At 39.0% G+C, this 20,463-nt stretch overlaps 1 protein-coding gene across 9 annotated transcripts in view; it reads right to left on the bottom strand.

Annotated features, from left to right (window-relative positions):
* FMN1 (formin 1) overlaps positions 1–20,463 on the bottom strand; it is a 502,692-nt gene that overhangs the window by 358,507 nt on the left and 123,722 nt on the right. For 8 of the 9 annotated variants that reach the window (XR_009739073.1, XR_009739072.1, XM_061430677.1 and 5 more), the window contains one exon: positions 5,229–5,407. The exons of the other annotated variant lie outside the window; for it this stretch is intronic. Coding sequence is in view for 6 of the 8 variants with exons in the window: in XM_061430677.1 (XP_061286661.1) it covers positions 5,229–5,407 (179 nt within the window). In the remaining 2 variants the exon portion in view is untranslated. The remainder of the gene's footprint in view (positions 1–5,228; positions 5,408–20,463) is intronic. 9 annotated transcript variants of the gene reach the window in all.

Here is a 20,463-nt window from a genome sequence, read left to right as displayed (position 1 = left end):
CCACCTCCTGCCATTCTCCCAGGGAACCCTTGCACCCTCTCACAGTTCAGTAACTACGTGATGAATGTGCCAGGCAACAACATGGATGGACCCTGAGAACACTGTGCTGATGGAGTAAGTCAGACACAGAAAGATGAACACTGTATGCTCTCATTTATAGGTGGAAGCTAAAAATAACCAAACTCATAGAAACAGAAAACAGATCGGTGGTTGCCAGATGAAGACAGAGGAAAATGGGTGAGGTGATCAAAAGGTACAGACTCCCAGTGTAAGATTCTTAAGTCCTGGGGATGTGAGTACAGGATGGTAGCTATAGCTAACAATGCTCTATTGTGTATTTGAAAGTTGCCTAGAGAGTAGATTTTGAAAGCTCTCACTGTAAGAAAAATAATTGAAACTAACGAGGTGATGTTAAATTATCGTGGTGATCATTTTACAATACGTATGTATATCAAATCACTATGTTAAACATCTGAACACTTGAAACTTATACAATATTACATGTTAATTATACCTCAGTAAAATGGGAGGGGAAGAAAGGATAGCATTGGAGAAACAAGTGGTATGAGCCTTCAGAGTTAGGAGACTATAAATTTTGGTCTCACCATCGGAGTGGTGACATTGTTCCTCATTTTAAAACAATAATTCACATTGAGAATATTAAGATGTCTTCCATTTAAATAATCGCCATTTCTTTCTTTACATTTCTTTTAAATAATTTCCACTCTCTATACATCACAATCTACCCTCTAACATTGCTTAGGTTGGTTTATACCCCTTTAACAGAATCAGGAAATTTAACATTGTAACAAAAAGGAACTTTGTTTTATCTGTTCCTGTTCGTCCCATTCTGTCAGCATACATTTGATAAAGACACAGGGGCCCATGGAACTTAAGGCTGTGCCCAGAGTCCCATAGCTAGTCAGTGGTTGAGTCAGCAGTAGAGGTGAAGTAAATGAGATTTCCATTTCCTGGTCCAAAGCAGAGGGGCCCAGATCTGACCCACTGCTTGTTTTTGAATAACTTCTTTAAGAGTGATCCTTACATTTTTTAATGGTGGAGGAAAAAAATCAAAGATGAACAATGTTTTCAATAGGTGAAAATTATATGAAATGCAAATTTCAGTGTCTACAGACTTTTACTGGAACACAGGCACACTTACTATGTATGTATTCTTTATGGTTACTTTTGTCAACAGAGTGGTTGCAATAGAGACTGTATGGTCCCCAAAGCCTGAAATATTTCCTCTCTGGCTCTTGACTTAAAAAAAAAAAAAATTAATCTGCAGCTAAATAAGGGCCTTAATAGCAGTCCCAGCCTGAATGCCTGGGGTCATTCTGATTTGTGGATGCCAAATTTCCACCAATTAGTAAATGTTATAGCTATCACCCCTACATACTAATGAAAAGCTACATCTCCACTGAAAAAGCCTGATTAAAGTAACTTCCTGATGGTGACACTGCAAATCAGATTCAAAACTGAAAACAGAACAGTCCTGCAACATTTAAGACTGATCAAAATATCATGCAGCAACACCCTTCTCCCTGACCTTAGTGTTCACAACCCCCAGAGGAAAGAAGTCCTTCTGAGCTGCTATGGTGATCAGTGCGTGTATGCGTGGATGCTAAGTCACTTCAGTGGGACTTTTTGCGATCCTATGGACTGTAGCCCGCCCACCTGGCTCGTCTGTCAATAGGATTCTCCAGGCAAGAATACTAAAGTGGGTTGCCATGCCCTCCTCCAGGGATCTTCTTGACCCAGGGATGGAACCCATGTCTCTTATGTCTCCTGAACTGGCAGGTGGGTCCTTTACCACTAGTGCGAGCTGGAAATCAGTAACAAGAGGCAAACTTTTACTAAATCAGTAGAACCCTCCTCCTGAATGGACATCTTACTTAGAATAACAATATTCAAAACATAGGAATCAAATTGTAGCATCTAAGGAAGGGGGAGGATTGGAGCTGGGGAGACTTATGGCCCAAGGTGTAAAAACTGCTAATGCAGAAAATAATCTAAAGAAACTATCCCCATGTTTAAAAATTATAATTAAAAAAACTAAGAAGCATGTAAATATTTATATATTTTATTGTGTTTATATAAATTTTATATAAAAATACATGCTATTTATATATGATATATGAACATATTTATAGTATAATATGTATAACCATGTGTATCCATATATATACATACACAAACACGTATACCCCATTAAAGGTTAGTTCAAGATATAGGCCTTGTTTATGTGATGATATGTTTCAAAAGCCTAAAAATACTTATAGATAATAAACCAAAGTTTATCCTAATATTGGCAGGGAGGGGTATATGAAAAATTATATATGTAGTAGTGCTATTTGTGTCCAAGTTGAAGTACTATTTCAAATTTTAAAAAAACCAACTCTAACTCCAATAATAGAGAAATTATTAAATAAATTTTAGGACACAATATTGAAGAATACTACACATTCACTTAAGATACATCCAGAGGAATTGTAAAACCATGAACAAGCAATGTAAGAGTAATAAGTAAAGAGAAAAAAAAAAGTTATAAAATCTATGCTTACAAGTTAAAAATAATACCTCACTGAAAATAAGTCATACATAGTGAAAAATACAAAGATAATTTATCAAATTTTTACAGTTGTTGTCTTTGGTTGCTGAGGTTATGAATTATTTTTTTTAATTTCTTTCAATTTGACTACATATTTCAAATTTTCTAAAAGGATTGTATATGATTTCTATAATTGAAATAAAGTAAAATTAGGAAATAATTTAATTTACAGGGAAAAGGAAAACCAGGAATATATAGTTTAGCCAATGGGTTAAAAAACACATAAACCCAGAATTTTTTTAAAACACAGAAGAAAAAGAAAGACTTTCAAGTTCATTTCGGCACTGTGACATGCCAGACATCCTGCTGCAGCAAGCTCAACTCAGCCTGACCAGCAGATGTCGCTGTTACACTTCTTACTTTGAGTGAATCTCAAGATAACACAACTGCTTTTTAGAGCCAGTACTGGGAGGGAGGAGGGAGGACGGTTCAGGATGGGGAACACGTGTATACCTGTGGTGGATTCATTTTGATATTTGGCAAAACCAATACAATATTGTTAAGTTTAAAAAAAAAAAGTCAAAAGGCTTTGACTGTGTGGATCACAACAAACTGGAAAATTCTGAAAGAGATGGGAATACCAGACCACCTGACCTGCCTCCTGAGAAATATGTATGCAGGTCAAGAAGCAACAGTTAGAACTGGACATGGAACAACAGACTGGTTCCAAATAGGAAAAGGAGTATGTCAAGGCTATATATTGTCACCCTGCTTATTTAACTTATATGCAGAGTACATCATGAGAAATGCTGGGCTGGAGGAAGCACAGGCTGGAATCAAAACTGTCAGAAGAAATATCAATAACCTCAGATATGCAGATGACACCACCCGTATGGCAGAAAGTGAAGAGGAACTAAAAAGCCTCTTGATGAAAGTGAGTGAGGAGAGTGAAAAAAAATTGGCTTAAAACTCAACATTCAGAAAACGAAGATCATGGCATCTGGTCCCTTCACTTCATGGCAAATATATGGGGAAACAATGGAAACAGTGAGAGACTTTATTTTTGGGGGTTCCCAAATCACTGCAGATGGTAACTGAAGCCATGAAATTAAAAGATGCTTGCTCCTTGGAAGAAAAGTTATGACCAACCTAGATAGCATATTAAAAAGCAGAGACATTACCTTGCTGACAAAGGTCTGTCTAGTCAAAGCTATGGTTTTTCCAGTAGCCATGTATGGATGTGACAGTTGAACTATAAAGAAAGCCGAGTGCCGAAGAATTGATGCTTTTGAACTGTGGTGTTGGAGAAAACTCTTGAGAGTTAGTTCCTTGGACTGCAAGGAGATCCAACCAGTCCACCCTGAAGGAAATCAGTCCTGAACATTCATTGGAAGGATTGATGCTAAAGCTGAAACTCCAATACTTTGGCCACCTGATGTGAAGAACTGACTCATTTGAAAAGACCCTGATGCTGGGAAAGACTGAAGGCGGGAGGAGAAGGGGACAACAGAGGATGAGATGTTTGGATGGTATCACTGACTCAATGGACATGAGTTTGAGTAAGCTCATGTGAGTGTGAGTAAGTTGTTGATGGACAGGGAAGCCTGGCATGCTGCAGTCCATGGGGTCGCAAAGAGTCAGACACGACTGAGCGACAGAACTGAACTGAGGTTAAAAAAAACTACAAATTTCCAGTTCATCTCATGAAGGCTTGTAGTTTTTACATCTCTCAGCTTCATTCCACACCTCCTTTTACAATAACTGAGATGTACAATGTTTTTCTAAAATGACATACGATGACTGTGGTCTTATGATTATGAAAAGTACAAGATTTTTGTGCTCTTGGATGCCTGAGAAAATTGGCACCCTGAGAATATTACAGGCCACAACTCATCAAAAACATACTTCCAGGCTTGAAAGTAATGAATTGGAAGGTGTTAAATGAAATCAGGAACACAAAATTGTCAGTAAGTTTTAAAGTTAATGGCAGGGGTGGTGGGGAGGGTGCGGTGAGGAAGCCTCTCTTGGATTCCTAATGCTTACTCCCGTCTCTGACAGAAAATGGGGAAGTGAAGGGGGGCGGGGACAATTGTGACAGTCTACAATGTGCAAGTAGGTAAAACCCAGCCCTCTGCTTTGTATAGGTCAGTCAGTGCTTCTGTGTCACTGAATCCGTAAAAGAATGGGAAAGAGAAGGCTGTTTTTTCAACGGGTCATCCTGCATTTGGCAGATTTCCTGCCAAACTGTTCACCTGTTACTTGAGTGGCTGCAGAGAAAGGAAGGTGCAGGAATGTGGAAGACAGGCTATTTGAATTTCACTGGAGGATCCAGATCATATCAGTCAGTTACTGTATGTTCTCAAATTTTTAGAAAAATATTAGGAGTGACAAATGGCGTCTCCCACAATGAGGTTTAGGCCACAAAGTGATATTAGCAGAATACTCTGTAAATGCTCAGATATTTCCATGACTGTGTAAACACAGTCACTTTCTAGTGCACAAATTTCAAATCAGCAACGTATATCTGTTTTCTGCAGCTGACTGATTTTTAGACAATGACCCTCACACAAAAGACAGCTTTAGCAGCCTCGCAGACACACTTTATGTTAAATGCATAGTAAATGAGTCTCTATTACATACAAAGAGTCATAGCCCAAACACAAAGGTTTCTACTCACATGGAGATCCAAGTGCAATTCATTTCTGTTGGGTTTCTCTCTTTCCTCGTGGAGCAGAAATGGACAGGCTGGCCCTGCTCTGTAAGCCAGGACCCATGCACCTCCATCTTTGCTGGGAAGGTCTTTCGCTGCTGTCTGCTCACTGAAGCTGTCCTGGGCAAAGGCCTCAGAGGAGATGCCTAGAGCAAAGCAGAGAAGTCCATGAGTGACACAGTGGTGACAATGCATCAAGCCAGCCATTTCTGGGGACTCCTATGTGGGCCACTGCATAGCACCTCTTACTTCCCTTCCTAGGTTATATTTTTAGGGGTTGCTTCCCTCCAAAAGTGCTTATCTTAAGTATTCTTTCTGCATCACACTCAGAATGAATTAAAATATATGCCCTCATATCCAAGGCATATAAAAAATAAGTCTATTAGTTGTACTCAGTGCTCCCTATTCCTGCTTACTAATCAGGCTATATAGATCATTCTCTTTCAGAACAGAATCAGAGGATGAGCTGCAGGACAGAAGTCAGGAGTCCTGGACTCCTGACTTACAAGTTGGCTTTACTTGCAAAAGGTATCACCTGAACTGAGTCACTTGTGTGTATTCTTCGAGGGCAGGAACTGCATCCAGTTCATCTTCATTTCTGGGGATAGCTGGCCTTTGGTCAGTGTGTTGAATGAGTGACACCCACATGAGTACACTAGGAACTCACTTTCCTATCTCCAGAATGAGAGTATTAAGCTAGCTCTTCTTTGAACTATGTTAGGGTGATAATAGTCAACTATGTGACAGGCATGGTTCTTAACCCTGTTCGGTTTTCAAAATAACTCTATAGGTAGGTATCATTAGGGTTCTCATTTTAGATGAGAAAACTGAAGTGCAAAGATTTTCAGTGAATGGCTTAAGATCAGTAAATGATAAAGCCAGGAATTGAACCCAGGCAGTCACACACAGGCAGGTGTGCTCTTAATGACGAGACTCCATGGTCTCTGCCTGACATTTTTGAGATGGCGATACCTGTCCTACAATAAAAGGACTTTGTGGTCAAGTAAGCATGTAGCTTTTATCCCCAGAGCCATGACTCATGTTAGCATACTAAAGAACTTGAGATGTCCTTTAGCAAAGAAACTTAACTCTATATAATAGCATTTTCCAAATTTAGTTGACCACAGAATCCAATTAAAGGGACACCTGTTAAACATGTCACAAGCCACCAGTGTGTTCCACTTGAATAGAGTTTAGAAACAACGAGATCACCCCTAATGTCCCATAGAGCTCTCAGGCTCCTAGACCTATTCTAGTTCCTGGTAAGCAAACTTGGATATTAAGCAACCAGGCAGAAGTTAAGAGTTTAGGCTCAGTGTACTTTTGCAATAGAGATGACTGCTGGATATGTGACAGGGTGTTTATTACACATAATCCTTGTAATAGTGTCTCTTTGGCAGGGACCCAAAGCCAGCCAATGACTTCAGCCATGCTGAACACCTGACTTACAAGTAATCTGAGCCGAGAGTAAGTCAGCAAACAAAAGGACTGTGGGATAACACACTTCTCCTTTATATTAGTGTAGCATTTCAGGAGAAAATTTGGAAACACCCAAGGTTTTGCTTTTTGTTTGCCTGTTGGGTTGGTTGGTTTCCAATCACACTTTAAAACTGAAAGATGATACAGGTCACAGTGTCTCTATGGTTGCCCTCTGGCAGGCTGTCCACAAAACACTGCAGTGAAAACCAAGAAAATGAAGGTCCAGGGCCTTGGGCATCTACTCTGCATCCAGAAGGTTACACGTAAGCCCTTTCTTCACCTGAGTTAGGTGTCTTAGAATGAGGGTTTTTTCAGGAACTTGGCCTCATTCTTTCCACTAGCCTCTTTGTACCTACTGTCTCCAGACAGACTTTCTTCTGGGCTCTTGTTTAGGGCCTCGTGTGCTACAGAGTGGCCCTCACTCCTGCTCAGAAGACAGGGAGGAATAATGCCTAAAAGAACCTCAGAGAGGAGACAGTCTACTAAGCTCCTCCTGTATACTCATGGTGACCCCAAGAAGAGTGCAGTGCGAGCCATGCTTAAAGAGATGAAGAGACTAAAGTGTGGACCCCTTTTAATTTCCATTTATAAAGCTTATCCCTCTCCTAGAATATTTCTGTTTAGATAACTTCTATTTATTTAGCTCATCTCCCCTCATTTTTGGCAAGAAAAGAGAAAAGAAGCCTTTTAAAATTTATGATGTACTCTAACCTAGTTACTTTGTCTTCGAAATGTATTCATTACTAATCACACCTCTCATTTCAACCCCCTCCACTTCCCACTTTTATTTTGGAATAGCTTCTGGCTTTGGGTACAGTTTACACAGATTGACAAAACAACATAAAACATGCTGTATACATCACAAAGAGCATGCTGTGCAACACCTAAGGGAAGACATCTTGATCCTCAAAGGCACATTGTCTGGTGAGTGGTTCATCATTTAGGTATAAGACAGTGGTAAATTCCCACGGGGATAAGGACCTCGTGTCCTTAGCTAAAATGCAGACGCCCATGGAAATGCATCCACACACCTTTCGTGGCTGTCCACCACTGCATGAAGCAGGTGTGGGGTGCGATCTAGCTGACTTAATGCAGAGGGAAAGACAATGCGAAGTTTAGGCAGAAACAATGAAAAGTAAGTGCATATTAGAAACAGTTTTAATTATGAAGAACCCGTTTCTAATACCTAATTTTAACCAGACAATATCCCTATGAAGCAAACATTTAAGGTAAAACTATGGTGGGTAGTAATCTGGGGAAAGGTTGTTAGGACAGGAAAGACCAAGGGCAGAAATAAGTAACAAAACACTTCTCAAAAGTCTGACAAAGTAGGCGAGGACACAAGACAAATGCACCATTGGAAAGGACATAAACTAATAAATTCTTTTATTATTTTTATCAAAGTATAATTGATATACATATATGTATATATTTTCTTTTTTTTTTTTCTTGTCAAAGAACACAATAGTTTAATGAAGAACAAACTTTTATTTTGGACCATCTATTTTCTCATTCATTCATATAAAAACACTCTTGAAATGTCTGTTTTCTGTCCAGCTAATTGATATTAGAAGTCTCACTGATTTTATCTTCTATGGTTATAGGCTTATTTGTTTTTGCATAATATCCCTGGGGATTCCCTGGTGGTTCAGACGAAAAGAATCCCCTCCGCCCCCCAAAGCAGGAGACTTGGGTTCGACCCCTGGGTCTGGAAAATTCCCTGGAGGAGGAAATGGCCACCCACTCCAGCACTCCCGCCTGGAGAATCCCATGGACAGAGGAGCCCAGCGGTCCACAGTCCCCGCTGTCACAAAGAGTTGGACACGACCGAGGGACTAACACACACTGCATTTTCATATATTCTAAAAAGTATACTAGTTTGAATCTACTTACAAGTATCGGGAACCACTATTTAAGATGTCTCACAAATTTGCCATTTATCTATTTCTTATTTATATATATGTGCTCAGTTGTGTTCCACTCCCTGCAACCCCATGGACTGCAGTCCGCCAGGCTCCTCTGTCCATGTAACCCTCCTGCAAGAATACTGGAGTGGGTGGCCACCTCCTCCCAGGGATCCAAACCCGCATCTCCAGCATTGTAGGCGGAACCCTTACCGCTGAGCCAGCGTGGATAGCCCATTTATTTGTCATAGTAGGAAAACTGCAGGGAGGTTGGTTGGTTGCTGGCATTGATAAACAGCTTAAGGATGCATCCTTCTGGCTTTCTATTACATCATCATCATAGGCTGGCATTTTGTTTCTTGCCTCCAAGATTCCTGTTCCATCTCCAGGCATGAGGAGAAAAGTCAGTGCCAGAGCTGTTGTTACCATTGAGCAGGAAAGAGAAACATTTCTAGAAATCTCTTGTCAGGCTTCTGCTTTAGTCTCATTGCCTAAAACTGAAAATATTCTTTTCCAATGTGGTTTGTTACAGGATATTGAATATAATAAGTACCCTGTGCTATACAGTAGGATCTGTATATCCATTCTGCATATAATGGTCTGCGAACCCCAACCTCCGATTTCACTATATATATTATAGAATGGATAAACAACAAGGTCCTGCTGTATAGCACAGAAAACTGTAGTCAATATGATAAGCCATAATGAAAAAGGATATTTAAAAATAATGTATATATATATATGTGTGTGTGTGTGTGTGTGTGTGTATAACTAAAGTAAGTCTTTGAAGAGTTTTAATAATATCAACTCATTTTTTGAACAGTCAAAAATAAAGCATATGTCTATGCCTACTAAATTAGGTAGTATCCATACTACTCTCTTCAACTGAATATATTTAATAAAGAGAGATAAAAATTATCTGAAATTAAGTAAGCATATTCTGTCACAACAGTCAAATATCATTTAAATTTCTAATGCAAATAGATTTTGAGGTGTTAGATTTTCATGGGAACATTTTACGAAAAGCTTAAAACAGCCTTATCAACATAATCATGTCTTCCCCCTTTCATGTGCACAGACTATAAATCTAATTTTTACTCAGTATTTATTAGTTATTTTGTTTCTCAGAATCATTTCAGCAGCTTGATGGACCACATGTACACACACAGGTTAATTCCACAATTGACCATCTGTTAATGCAACATACAGCACAGTCACAGTACAGGAAGGGCAACTTACCTTGGGACCACTTTGAAAGTCTGTGTTTTTCCCATATGAGCTGCACTTCCTGATGCTAACCTACAACATCAAACTGGGATTTTGCTGTCAATTATCAATACAAAGGAAGCAGACGGAAAGGAAACGTGATGTGCCATTTAAACCTGGAGGCAGTCTCCACAGCCCAGCTTCCCCAGTGGAGTTAGTCTCCCTACCTTAGATATACTGGTTTATTGTTCCCACATCTTTACTCTCTCACTTCATTGTGATTATTCACCCAAGGCCTTTCCAGTTGCTTTTGTAGCTTCTCCCACCGATGTAGATGTCATACATTTCCCCAGGTCCATGGACTCCGAGTCCCTGGATGCTGGGTGTGGCCCTGTGACTTGTCTGGTGAAACTGAATGTGGCCAGTGTGACACTGTGCCAGTCCTGAGCCAAGACCTGGAGAGGCGTTGTGTGTTTTAACACCCTGCCTTGTGTTTCTGCCATTACCACAAAATAAGCACGTCTAGGGAGCCTGGACTTAGACACAGGGCAGACCCAAACCCTGTCCTACCTCCCTGAGCCAGCACAGCTGAACTCAGATCAGATCAAGTGAACCTTGCCAACTCTTAGACCAATGGACGAAAATAATACATATTTGCTCTGAGCCACTAAGATTTGAGTTTTGTATGTTGAAATAGCTGCCTTATACACTCTATCATCTGTCCCCACCAGAAACACCATACCTATTCAAAAAAAACCAAACCATTTCAGCTGAGAGGACTAAAAGACTACAATATGTTTCGTTTATAATTTGTACTGAAAATATTCACTGTGTTAGGTTTTGAAAATATTAGGTGAAAAATCACAGCATGCCCATATTCTTATTCATACCACAATCCACACACAAACTACATTTCATTAAAAATGATAACCTTATTTACCAGGCATTGGTTTTAATTATCACACACACACACACACACACACACACACACACACCAATGTCCAAAGAGAAGTATGCAAGCATACTGTATAATCAGATCTGGACAAAAATCTCTAAGGAACAAAATTACAGTGGCTTTCAGCCTTTCTCCTCTAATTTTCACATCATACTGAGCCCTCACTTGACAGCAATGATGGAGTATTATGCCTCCAAAAGGAGAAGAGAGAAAAAAAAAAAAAACCCTCAGCCTGAAACTCTCATGAGTTTTGTTCCTATGCTGTAGCTCCCAAGGCCATCCATCATACTTGACTTAAAATAAATCCAAAGAGGTGAAATTTTCTCAACCGTGAATATCAGAACTGATATGTAAAGGGAGACAGGTTGTCTTCCGTTATGTTATTCAAACATGTACTTACAAGCAAGAGAGACAGCAATCTAAATGTGTAGCTAATGGAAAGTGACATTGTTAAGTACTTGTAAAGAGGGTGTGTGCCTGTGTGTAATTATTCATGTCTATGTCTAGGAAGATGGAGCTTTGGCAAAAGTCTCATGGCTGGTATCTGTCAATTAGAGATCAACCCTCGGCAATCCCACTGTCCCAATTTTCATTCCTTGTGATATTTAAACCAGCCAGGCAGACACAACTTTGAGAAAGTATCTTACTAATCCAGCTCAGCCTCTAACTCTCCTCATAAGAAGTACATAGAGAGAGAAATGATGAGCACAGACAGACAGGTGGACAGTGTCCAGAGGCAGAGAAGGCTGTGGGTAGAACCAGAAGTAAGACAGATGGAGGGGTAGGCATATCAATTTCAGAATCTATGAAGAAAGCATCCAATTCCATAGAACAAATGCAACGTTATTTGGATTTTTAAGATTATGTGCGAATTCAAACAAAATATAATTTAGATTTAGAGGGGATCTTATTTATCTCCCCTCCCTATTGCTCATTTTATAGTTGAGGGACTAGAAACCCAGGAAGATTGTAATATTTCTGACATGCCCAGATAGTGGCAAAGGCAGAACTAAAATCCAGGTTCCAAGGAAATCTTTCATGCTATTTAGAGGAGGACATTATTGTCAATTCCCAGATGGGAATACTGAAGTCTAAGAAGGAGATGTGAATGGTTTGATAGGTGGGATGGAGTCTTAACTGTGACCTTTACTAATTGTTTTGATGTTGGTGGAATTACCAGACCTCCTTGAATCTTTATTTCCTCATTAGTAAGATGAGCATAATAAAAATATGCCTAATATTGAGCTGTGCTCAAAATCGTTTTCCTGCAGAAAACTTTTCGTGGACTCAGGATGATCAATTGATGGAGTATGAAAACAAGATCCTATTTTAATTTAAAAAAAAAAAAGAAGAAGAAAGCTGTTTACAACAAAAGCATATTACACATCACATACTTGTGTTAAGGACTATTTTTTTTTTTGTCAAAGAAGATACAGGGAAGAAAAATTAAGCTCATAAGAATTCACAGTAGCACTCCAGTGCAGCAGATCCCAAATCTGTTCAAGTTCTAAAAATAGAATTCACATCATCAAATGCAATAGCTCTCAGAAAGTGGCTGATCATCTCTAGAAAGTGCAGCTCCTTGGGGCACTTTAGAGACACACTAAGACACATTTTCCCGAAGTTCAAACACAGGAGACTAGAGCATGAATGAAACTATTTATAGGCATCACTATAGATGAAATTGCTTTTTAAAGAGGTACATCAAATCTTTTTTTATGATTATTACATTAACCTCCTTCCATGATCTTTTCCTGTAGAGAATACAAATGTTAGATGAGAGGCAAATATCACTCATGCCAGGAAACTGAACTGTGGCTATAGTTATATTGCATATTTTAACACCTGAAAACAGGGATGTGTATTTAAAAAAGCACAAATGCTGCTGAGTCACTCTGCTTTAGAAATGATACAAGGGAGGAGGAGGAGAACCTAAGTAAGGTTTGGTACAGAAAAGACCAAGAAACGGTCAAATCTGGAAGGCTGTAATGTTCACTGAGATATTAAGAGCCTCTGTCCATTTGCATATAGTAAATGCTGAAGAAATTGATATTGGTACTTCAAATGCCTAGGTTATCAATACTTTTGGTCTGCTTGGTCATGAGGAATATACTTGCTTATTGAAAAAAATTACTGAAGAACAAGAATAAATGTGTTTCTTACAGTATTCATTATAAATAAATTTGAATAACCTTTTTTTCTTTTTAGTCACATTGCCCCAGTTATTATGGGGATAATTCCACCAGTGGGAAACCCAACTCTTGAAGAGATATGACATAATTACTAATTATCTTAATAGCCAAGGTAGTACAAAAAAAAAAACACTAAGCCTTGGATGATAAAATATATAATCAACATGTTTTCTAAAAATCTCTCTAAAAAGAAATGATCTTAAGAAATTCACAAAAAAATGAATACACATAAAAGAGCGATACAAAGAAAAAAAGAAGGCACATATGCTAATTCTAAAGGTAAATGTTTGAGATATTAAGAACAAAATATAGTTTTGCGTGTTCTTATAAAGCAAGGATGAAGCTGTATTTAGTTATTTCACCTCTATTACCAAAAAGAAGAATCACTAATTCTGTGGGTGGACAAAAGTTTTTCTAATATTAAATTCTGAGAGAAATTGCTAGATTACAGAATTCCCACCTAAACCTTTTAACTGACTATACAGTCAGCAAAAACAAGACTGGGAGCTGACTGTGGCTCAGATCATGAGCTCCTTATTCCAAAATTTAGGCTTATATTGAAGAAAGTAGGGAAAACCACTAGGCCATTCAGGTATGACCTAAATCAAATCCCTTATGATTATATAGTGGAGGTGACAAATAGATTCAAGGGATTATTAGATCTGGTAGAGAGAGTGCCTCAAGAACTATGGGTGAGGTTTACAACACTGTACATGCTGTGGTGACCAAAACCACCCCCAAGGAAAAGAACTGCAAGACGGCAAAGTGGCTGTCTGAGGAGACCTTACAAATAGCTGAGAAAAGAAGAGAAGCAAAAGGCAAAGGAGAAAAGGAAAGATACATCCAACTGAAGGCAGAGCTCCAGAGAATAGCAAGGAGACTGAAGAAAGCCTTCTTAAGTAAACAATGCAAAGAAATAGAAGGGAACAATAGACTGGGAAAGACCAGAGGTCTCTTCAACAAAATCAGAGATACAAAGGGAATATTTCATGCAAAGATGGGCTCAATAAAGGACAGAAAAAGCAAGGACCTCACAGAAGCAGAAGAGATTAAGAAGAGGTGACAAGAATACACAGAAGAACTATACAAAAAAAAAAAAAAAAGGTTTTAATGACCTAGATAATAATGGTGTGGTCACTCACCTAGAGAACACATCCTGGAGTGTAAAGTCAAGTAGGCCTTAGAAAACATTACGACAAACAAAGCTAGTGGAAGTGATGGAATTCTAGCTAAGATATTTCAAATTCTAAAAGATGACGCTGTTAAAGTGCTGCATTCAGTATGTCAGCAAGTTTGGAAAACTCAGCACTGGCCACAGGACTGGAAAAAGTCAGTTTTCATTCCAATCCCAAAGAAGGGGAATGCCAAAGAATGTTCAAACTACCATACAATTGTGCTCATTTCACATGCTAGCAAGGTAATGCTCAAAATCTTTCTAGCTAGGCTTCAGCAGTATGTAAACCAGGAACTTCCAGATGTACAAGCTGGATTTAGAAAAGGCAGAGGAACTAGAAACCAAATTGTCATCAACTGTTGGATCATAGAAAAAGAAAGGGAATTCCCGAAAAACATCTTCTGTTTTCATTGACTATGCTAAAGCCTTTGACTGTGGATCACAACAAACTGAAAAATTCTGAAGGAGATGGGAATACCAGACCACTTTACCTGTCTCCTAAGAAACCTATAAGCTGGTCAAGAAGCAACTATTAGAACCAGACAAGGAACAAACAATGGTTCAAAATTTGGAAAGGAGTATGTCAAGGATGTATATTGTCACCCAGTTTATTTAACTTATATGCAGAGTACATCATGTGAAATGCCAGGCTGGATGAATCACAAGCTGGAATCAAGATTGCCAGGGGAAGTATCAACAACCTCAGATATGCAGATGATACCACTCTAATGGCATAAAGTGCAGAGGAACTAAAGAGCCTCTTGATAAGGATGAAAGAATAGAGTGAACAAGCTGACTTAAAACTCAACATTCAAAAACAAAGATCATGGCATCTGGTCCCATCACTTCATAGCAAATAGATGGGGAAAAAGTGGAAACAGTGGCAGCTTTTATTTCCTTGGGCTCCAAAATCACTGTAGACAGTAACTGCAGCCACAAAATTAAAAGATGGTTGTTCCTCGGAAGAAAAGCAATGATAAGCCTAGACAGCATATTAAAAAGCAGAGACATCACTTTGCCAACAAACATCCATATAATCAAAGCTGTGGTTTTTCCAGTAGTCATATACAGATGTGAGAGTTGGATCATGAAGAAGGCTCAGTGCCAAAGAATTGATGCTTTTGAACTGTGGTGCTGGATAAGACTCTTAGGAGTCCCTTAGAAAGCAAGGTGATCAAACCAATCAGTTCTAAAGGTAATCAACCCTGAATATTCATAGGAAGGACTGATGTTGAAACTGAAGTGCTAATACTTTGGCCACCTGATGTGAAGAGTCAACACATTGGAAAAGACCCTGATGCTGGAAAAACTGAGGGCAGGAAGAGAAGGGGATGACAAGGATGAGATGGCATCACCGACTCAATCAACATGAGTATGAGCAAACTCCAGGACATAGTAAAGGACAGGTAAGCCTGGCATGCTGTAGTCCATGAGGTTGCAAAAAGTTGGACATTACTTAGCAACTGCACAACACCTGAGCCGTAGCCCTATCCCAGCTGTTAGACCAATAGTTGACTTCAAAGAGCCAATTGGGCTGGTCTAGTCATCTGTCAGTGACCTTTGTCCTTCTAGCTAGAAAGCTTTGGAGATTATCTTGACCACTCAATGATTTGGAACTGAAGCGATGAGTTTTTCAGCAGATCAGCTAAATAGCAGCATCCTAGAAACAGCAGGCTTGTTTAAATGAACCCCTTTTTCTGTGTCTTAGGAAACAGAGTTTTTCTATCTCCCTTCTTCTCCCAGGCATTAGTACTGAACAGAAGTCCAGCACTTTATCCCAGCAACCTTAGCTGAGGCCTGATTATCACTTTCTCTCTCCAAAAATTCACTCTCCTAAGGGTAAGGTATGTTCTACATACGGGATGTTTACTATGCATCACACACTTTATGTATTTTGCACATTATTGAGAATCTTCACAATAATCCTGCAAGTTAGATGTAAAACTAATGAATACAGACATTAACTTTGCCCAGGGTCAAACAGCAAGCACGAAAATTAGGTTCTGAACCCAAAGCCTAGAATTAGCCTCCTGCCATAAACAATTAAAAACTAAGCAAAATATAGGAAATTAACTATTTTCAGATATTTGCTAGCAAGCAATGCCAGAGAAGGCAATGGTACCCCACTCCAGTACTCTTGCCTGGAAAATCTCAGGGACGGGGGAGCCTGGTGGGCTGCAGTCCATGGGGTCGCACAGAGTCGGACATGACTGAAGTGACTTAGCAGCAGCAGCAAGCAGTGGAAGTACTGTAATCCTTGAGAGAGGTACAACAAATGAAGTGAGCCTCAAAACTGCCTAGGATTATAGCTAAGAGGTGATTTTTGGACTGAAAAATAATTAAAAGGGCCCCAGTGGCCTATAGGACACTGTCAAGTAGTCTAATGTATGTAAAATTAGAAGCAGAGGTCCAGGAGAGACAGAATATATTTAAAGGAAAATTGACTTTCACAAGCACTCAGATCTCCAGACCTTAAGCATGGACAACCAATGACTGTGAGACAGATGAGGAGATCTCATGTAAACAGCAAGGACGTGGGAGCAAAAGGAGAAAGAGGTTGTGTCACTTTTGACCTGCTGGATCAAGATTTTTAAAGGTGGCTACTTTTTTTAGCAACCATATCTTTGCCACCTGGCCCTGTTCCATACCTCCAGTTCTTGCCAGCTTACTATAACAGTCTCTGCCATTTCCTCCTTCATCCCCCTAGGGCTGATAATGGTTTTTTGCTAGTGTCTAGGAACCTCACAAACTCATGCTGGTTTTCTTAATTGATCTGGACATAATCTCTTTATTGAGTTTACTTTTGAATATATACCCTCTGTTTTCTGCCAGGACTCTGATAGAGTAATTTGAATCAGGAATGGTGTTTATTTCCTACCTTTTAGCATGCTTTTATTATTAAGGCATTTAGGGCACTTGCTATCTGATGCTTGCTGTATCCAGATGAAATAATAGCAGCAATGTAATGGGTCAGCATAATATTTTAAGAGCTATCAAAATGATCAAACTCCTTTCAGACTTTATGACAGAGAAAAAGTAAACTGTCATACCTTAAAGTAAGGCAGTGACAAGTACACTGCTATCCCTTCCAGATGAAGATGAATTGGTTGCTATGAAAATAAAGCATTTTCTGTATCAATAAATGAATATTAACTCCCCCAGGCTGTGTTGATATACTCAGGAAATATACCATATCTGAAACAGCACTTGCAATTTGTATCCCAACGTAATTAAGTTTAGAATAATCCAGACATTCTCTGAAAACCATCTGTTTTCTCACGAGCCAAAAGAGAATTTAAATGGGAGCGCAGTATGAGTCACCACCCCTGCATCTTTCAAAGCTTTGATGGTGTCACAAATCTCTGCAATTACCCCAAAGGTATAGTATATGCTTTCAACTAGAAGGACAATTTTGGTGCTCTTTCTCCTAGAACATATGGATGTGGAGACCAAAAGTAGAAGTGAGAGGGGCCCCCTCACATTATTAGATTAATTAATTGCTTGCATAATTTTAACTTCTTATTCTTGCAACATTGGACGTGGGGGGTTCAGAGATCTTAGTGCCCAGAGGAGGGAGGCTTCCAACAAGGGAACTCAGTCATGGTGCATTAAACAGGAAGCTAAGAAGGCTCCCGGACCACTTTAAGTTTTCATACACTAAAGATGCGTCTATTTCATTTCAGTGCCTCACCAAGTGAATGTCTTCAATTGAATATTTTGAACTGGGCCTAGAATATTAAACTTTAGCAATCAAAGAAACAGGAATCAATGTTAAAGCTGCACATTTTGAAAAATAGTCTAGAATGAATGTCCTCACATCAATATTAAAATGATACAAAGAATGTACTGTGAAACAAATACTCTCAAAAATTCCGTGGTGAGAGAGTAAGTTGGTGTTCATCCTTGATAAGCTATTTGGCAATATGTATCTGAAATAGGGGTGGACAACTCTGGCACAAGAGCCAGATACAGCACACAGCTTGTTTTCCTACAGCTTGTGAGCTAAGAATGGTTTTTGCATTTTTTTCCATTTTTAAAGGAGGAGAAGGAGGAGGAAGAGGCAGGCAGAGGAGGTAGTGGATGAGGAGGAGAATGGGGGAAAGAGTAGGGGGAGGAAGAAGCCACAGAGAAGAAGCCTTAGCCTACAAAGTAAAAAATATTTACTACTTGACTCTTGACAGAAAAAGTTAGCTGATACCTACTTAAAATGTTAAACACGTCCTTATCCTTTAATCACTAAATCCTGACTTGTGTGAATCTATCCTAGAAGAATAATCATTTTGTTATTCAAGCTCTATTATAGGGCATTCCCGGTGGCTCAGTGGTAAACAATCCGCCTACCAATGCAGGAGACATGGGTTTGATCCCTGATCCGGGAGGATCCCACGTGCCTGAGAGCAACTAAACCCATGCACCACAGTTACTGAGTCTGTGTTCTAGAGCTGGGGAGCCACCACTACCGAGCCCATGTGATGCAACTACAGAAGCCCGTTTGCCCTAGGGGGCATGCTCCGCAACAAGAGAAACCACGGCAACCATTTCCTTCTCCAGGGGATCTTCCCGACCCAGGGATTGAACCCAGGTTCCCCTCATTGTAGGCAGATGCTTTAACCTCTGAGCCACCAGGGAAGCCCTAATGAGAATCCCACTCTCCATAACTAGAGAAAAGCCCATGCAGCAACGAAGACCCAGCACAGCCAAAACTAAATAAATAAAAGATCTATTATAAAGATATATTACAAAATATCCATCAAAGAATAATTTATAGTTTAAAAAGGGAGAATATTTATTTGTCCAAGCTGTATAGAATCTAAGTTTACCAACCAGAGATCAAACTCACACCCCTTGCATTAGAAGCACCGAATCTTATCCACTGGACTTCCAGGGCAGTCTCCAAGAACTGAGGAACTAAATGTTGAAAACACTATATATACACTCGCTATTAGAATGATTTCTCTTTACTTGGTGCTGAATTAGACCCCACAAGGCAAAAAGGAAGAATGGGGCAGAACTCCATTTCTCCAAAGGGTTCACTTTTAAATTCAAATGAATGGTTCAATAATATGTTTTCATGTTCCATTTGATTCATTTTGAAATATTTCAGCTGTTTCTCATTTTCCCTTCAAGCTAGTATATGCCCAAAAGGAAAAAAAAATTAAAAAAAAAAGCATGCAGCAGCAAACAAAACCTAAGCCACCAAAAAGAATTTAATGTTCTTCCTCAGTAGAGTATTATAGGAGTCAGGGTCTTTTCAAAATGGTTTGTTTGGCTAAGTTATCATAGTTTTTTTTTCCTTTATATTTAAAACATAAAATTAATCCTAATCATCTTCAATTTAATAACTTGTTTTTCATATTTTATCACTATCTGAAAATTGCCTCCCCTCCTCCCACGAGGAGACTGTTATCATCGCAAATGTGATTTTACTATGCCTTAGGGCTATTGTTTACTAGAAAACACAGCTCCAATTTAAAACGCAGTAGAAAAATCAATTTAATAGAAGAAAATTAATTTCATTGGCAAATCTTTCAGGAAAGCAATTGACCCATAAAGTGAGCTAAATCTATACTAAGAAGAGAATTGAGCTCACCATATATTTTTCACCTAAGAAGAACTTATCAATATACTCAAGTTCATGATTAATATTCCCTGGAATGATTCCACCAAACAAATAATAGAATTGGAACCTCTGAGTCTAGCACTGCTGAGAAATTATAAATAAGCACAAGGTTGTCAATAATGGCTTCAGAAGGACAAGAGGATTAGACTGAATTGTGCTGAGAGGTATTTCAGGTGTAAGGTTTTTACTGTGGGTTTGCATTTTATTTACAAACATAGATCTAGATTTTCTTGACAAATTTTCACAATTTATGATTTAAAATAATATGAGGCACTGCACCGACTTGTTGCTAATGAGCAAAAGCACCAAATCATTTCTTGTCTTTCATTTGAAACGACAGCCATATCTATCAATGATAGTGATGCAGAAAATTCCTAGGGAAAGCCACAACCACCCTGGTATGAGGTTAGGGGAGATAATACATAACCAAATTCAGCACGATTAAAACATGAGATATACCCATGATGGCTTCAGCCTTTGAGAATAAAAGGAAATGAAAACACAATTACTAGGGAAACGAGTAATATGTATCTACTCCTGCAGCAATGTCTACCAGCTAATTTAATTCTCAAATAGTTCTATAATTTGCCATGGAATCAAGGATAATGTGAATTAACTGAAAAGAGAAAACAATAAAGGAAAAGTTGGATATCTTGATTTAGATTAACAAAG

The sequence above is a fragment of the Bos javanicus genome, chromosome 10, assembly GCF_032452875.1.
Source record: "Bos javanicus breed banteng chromosome 10, ARS-OSU_banteng_1.0, whole genome shotgun sequence".
NCBI classification, from domain to species: Eukaryota; Metazoa; Chordata; class Mammalia; order Artiodactyla; family Bovidae; genus Bos; species Bos javanicus.
This window is presented reverse-complemented; position numbering and strand designations above follow the sequence as displayed.